At 44.7% G+C, this 3,324-nt stretch overlaps 1 protein-coding gene across 1 annotated transcript; it reads right to left on the reverse strand.

Annotated features, from left to right (window-relative positions):
- Positions 1–370: 370 nt before the first annotated feature.
- Positions 371–2,167, reverse strand: LOC115779430 (uncharacterized). The gene is made up of 3 exons (XM_030728097.1): positions 1,977–2,167; positions 1,554–1,637; positions 371–869 (listed from the first exon to the last, which is right to left on the reverse strand). Exons 1-3 carry the CDS (start codon positions 2,121–2,123, stop codon positions 465–467), a joined length of 636 nt encoding a protein of 211 aa, XP_030583957.1. The 5' UTR covers positions 2,124–2,167; the 3' UTR covers positions 371–464.
- Between the last annotated feature and the right edge of the window lie 1,157 nt (positions 2,168–3,324).

The raw sequence follows: 3,324 nt of genomic DNA on the forward strand, positions 1-3,324 counted from the left end.
TAAAAAGCCAGTCTGCAGTGAAGTAGACTTCACCAAAGTGCTTCCTCCTGTGTGTACTCCTGTACATCTAGGTGCTTTTCACAGATGAGAAGAGGTTCACCCCAAACACATATGACAAATGTGAAAGGCTCTGGAGAAGCCGTGGAGAATGTTCTGCTGCCTGTAACATCATTCAGCATGATGGTTTGATGGTGAGTCAGTGATGGTCTGGGGAGGCATATCCATGCAGGGACACACAGACCTCTACAGGTTAGGCAACAGCACCCTGACTGCCATTGGGTATCAGGATGAAATCCTTGGACCCGTTGTCAGGACCTATGCTGGTGCACTGGTTTCTGGTTCCTCAAACATACACACACATGAAAAAAGGTTGAACAATGTGTTTTTGCACGCTGTCTTTATTACAGTGACAGGAAAGGTGAGCAGTCATTGACAGTCGTGTATTCAATGAAATTTCATTACACTCATGCAGCTGACTTGAAAGTGGGGTCTTTAGCGAAGAGTTCCTCCACTTCTTGATACTTTCCATTTGTGGTGGGGCACTGGGCTGAGACCGAGGTTGGGAAGGCCTCGATGGTGGGTTCCATTTGTCCGGGAATCTGAGGGTCGGGCCTAAGAGGGAGAATGAGTCCAACCTCAGGGGCACTGGTAGGGAAGGTATGCTGGGTCAAGGGCTGGCCAAGTTCTATCAGCCTCATAAACATGCCCTGTGGTTGATTGTGGGGTGCGGGTTCTTGCCCCAGCTGATGGTGGTGACCGTGCTCGTGCTCGTGCAGGTGACTGTGGTTGTGGCCGGGAGCCAGTTGTATTTGATCTGCATCTGCATCTTGACCGCCCAGCAGGTGGAGCTTCTTCTCTCTCTCAGCAGCCTGGAGAAGAGATACAGAGTGTAGAGCATAGTGTAGTTAAGCGATTTCTCGTAGATGTGTGAGTACAAAGCTACAAAATGTACACTGGTGTTGCCACCTTCAGGTTTTGGGCTCCTTGGTTATGTTTGCCCTCCTTAACAGACCAGGGTGTGAATTTTATTTTGTAACTCATGCACTTGGAAACTCTTATAACTTAAAATTAGAGCTTTTTTTTTTTTTTTTGGACAGAACTGATGAGTAGAGCAACCAATGACTGTAGTTTTTCCTCCTTAGATGTATACTGCATAAGCATGCTTCAACAGTTTGTGTTGCTTTAGTTATTGCTGGATGAAGCAGACAAAAACTTGAATTCAGAGGTACTTTTGGCTGCAGCCTTATTTCCCCGGGCATTGCCACAGTGGATGAATCTGCATGTATGATTTTTCACTGTTTTTACTCTGGATATCCTTCCTGATGCAGCCTTCCCACTTATCCAGGCTCAGGACTGGTAGGAAGAGCATGCTAGCTTGGGACACACTGAGGTTGGGTTTGGCTCTCCTCCTGGTCATGAACCAGGGGTCGTTCACATGTGAGCTGAATGCATTAACCACTGGATCAGAGAGCCAGTGATCCATCATTTACATCACTTACATATATGCACAAAAGAACAACATGCTAGACACATCACATCTCAGTGAGTCTTACCTCAGGCTCATAGATCTCACAGTCTACATCAATATTCTCACCAGTGACACTCCGTATGTGGGTTGCCTTACAGAAGCCCTTGTGCTGAGGAAAGAAAAGGATGAAGAAGAATGACTATGTATGAGCATTTACCACATGCGAGCAAATTAAATATACTGAATCAAAAAGTAATCCCCTGCTGTCAGAAACTAGTCAATGACAGGAAGCTAGAATGTACTGGCTCAGAGCTTTGAGTGTAAAATGGAGGTCTTTGCTTTGAGCGGTTAAAAGTGAAACAATCCCCTGATCAGAGAAACTGTAGTGGACTCAGTAATGATCACTACTTCTCATTTATGAAGATACAGTGATTCTTATTAGTTAAAATACTGATTCAAACTTACTATAGATGAGTGAACAATGTAATATTTCTTTGTCCTGACTCACAGCAAACTCGCAGTCCATGTGAGGGCACCTCTCAGCTGTCACTGCTTCTGCATTGTGGGGGCAGGTGGTCTCCTGGATGGTGTATTCTACACGGTAAATAATACCATACCACCATGTTCCACTGGTGCACCGTTGATGGTCACACATCCGAACGCCAGCAGCAGCGATAACAGCACAAAGGTCTCCATGGTAAAGGCTGTGCAGACAGGGAGACGTCACATTTTATATCTTGCTGCTGTTTACTTTTTGGAAGACTTTCGGTAAATAACACCCACCCACCCACCCCTCCTATTACCGGTAAGCATCACCATTTACCACAAGTACTGGCCACAAAGTCATGAGCCAACCAATGAGATGCTGTCTAAACTTGCACAATTGAGCTTATCACTTAGATAATCAGCCAGCAGTCGATATTCTTTTGGATCAATAGGTGCAACCAGTGGGTTGAAAGTCACTCGATCCATTCTTGTACCTGAGTTCAGGACGAGGATAAACAGCTGTTAAAGAAAAGCAGCATACTGAAGATGCAACAATAGAGTAGTCATAATCCAAAAGGTAAAGAATGATGAAAATTAATCAGAGCAGCTGATGATGATTGTAGGACTTTGCATCAGAGACAGTGATGTTGGAGTCTAGCGAGTGCACGCTGCTGCAGATGTGTGCATGCTCAGTGTGGAAAATTCCTGCGCCTCCACAGAGGCAGCATGCACTGGATGAGAAGATGGAATAGAGAAACTGGAACACTCCAACTGGGCCAGTTTTTATCATTACAAGTAAAATATCTAATAGAAATTCACAGCCATGTCCTTGAAAGTCTTCCATAAATCTAAATTTTAGACATTAGGATATTAAAGATACAGGTAATAAGACAGAGTGTACAGCAACTCTTCATTTTAAATTGGAATCATTAAGTCTTGTTTTTCAAATAAGCACCCGAGGTTCATGCATCTCACACTTGACGTCACGCTTCTGATCCTGAAATGTGCTGCCCCCCCGCGATAGGTGAGGGATCACAGTATAGCCCTTTTCAAATCCAAAGGAGCACTCAGAGTACTTTTTACTACAAGCCTTAGACACCTAATCACACGCGCTCATATAGTACTTTTATTCCAGCACCTTGCCTGACATTAATGCACAGACCCACAAGCCTTACCTTCATGGGCAGCTCAGGGTTCAGTATCTGGTCCACAGACACTTCTACATGCAGGCTGAAGGAGCCAAGGATCTAAACTTGGACCTTCTGCACAACTCACTCTATATCAGCCATCCTCTGAGGAAGATTTCCTGAGGAAGATTTGAGCTTAGCATTTATTTAAAATGATTGGCACTCACAGGGTTGGACTGGGAT

Source organism: Archocentrus centrarchus, chromosome 4 (assembly GCF_007364275.1).
Source record: "Archocentrus centrarchus isolate MPI-CPG fArcCen1 chromosome 4, fArcCen1, whole genome shotgun sequence".
NCBI lineage: Eukaryota > Metazoa > Chordata > Actinopteri > Cichliformes > Cichlidae > Archocentrus > Archocentrus centrarchus.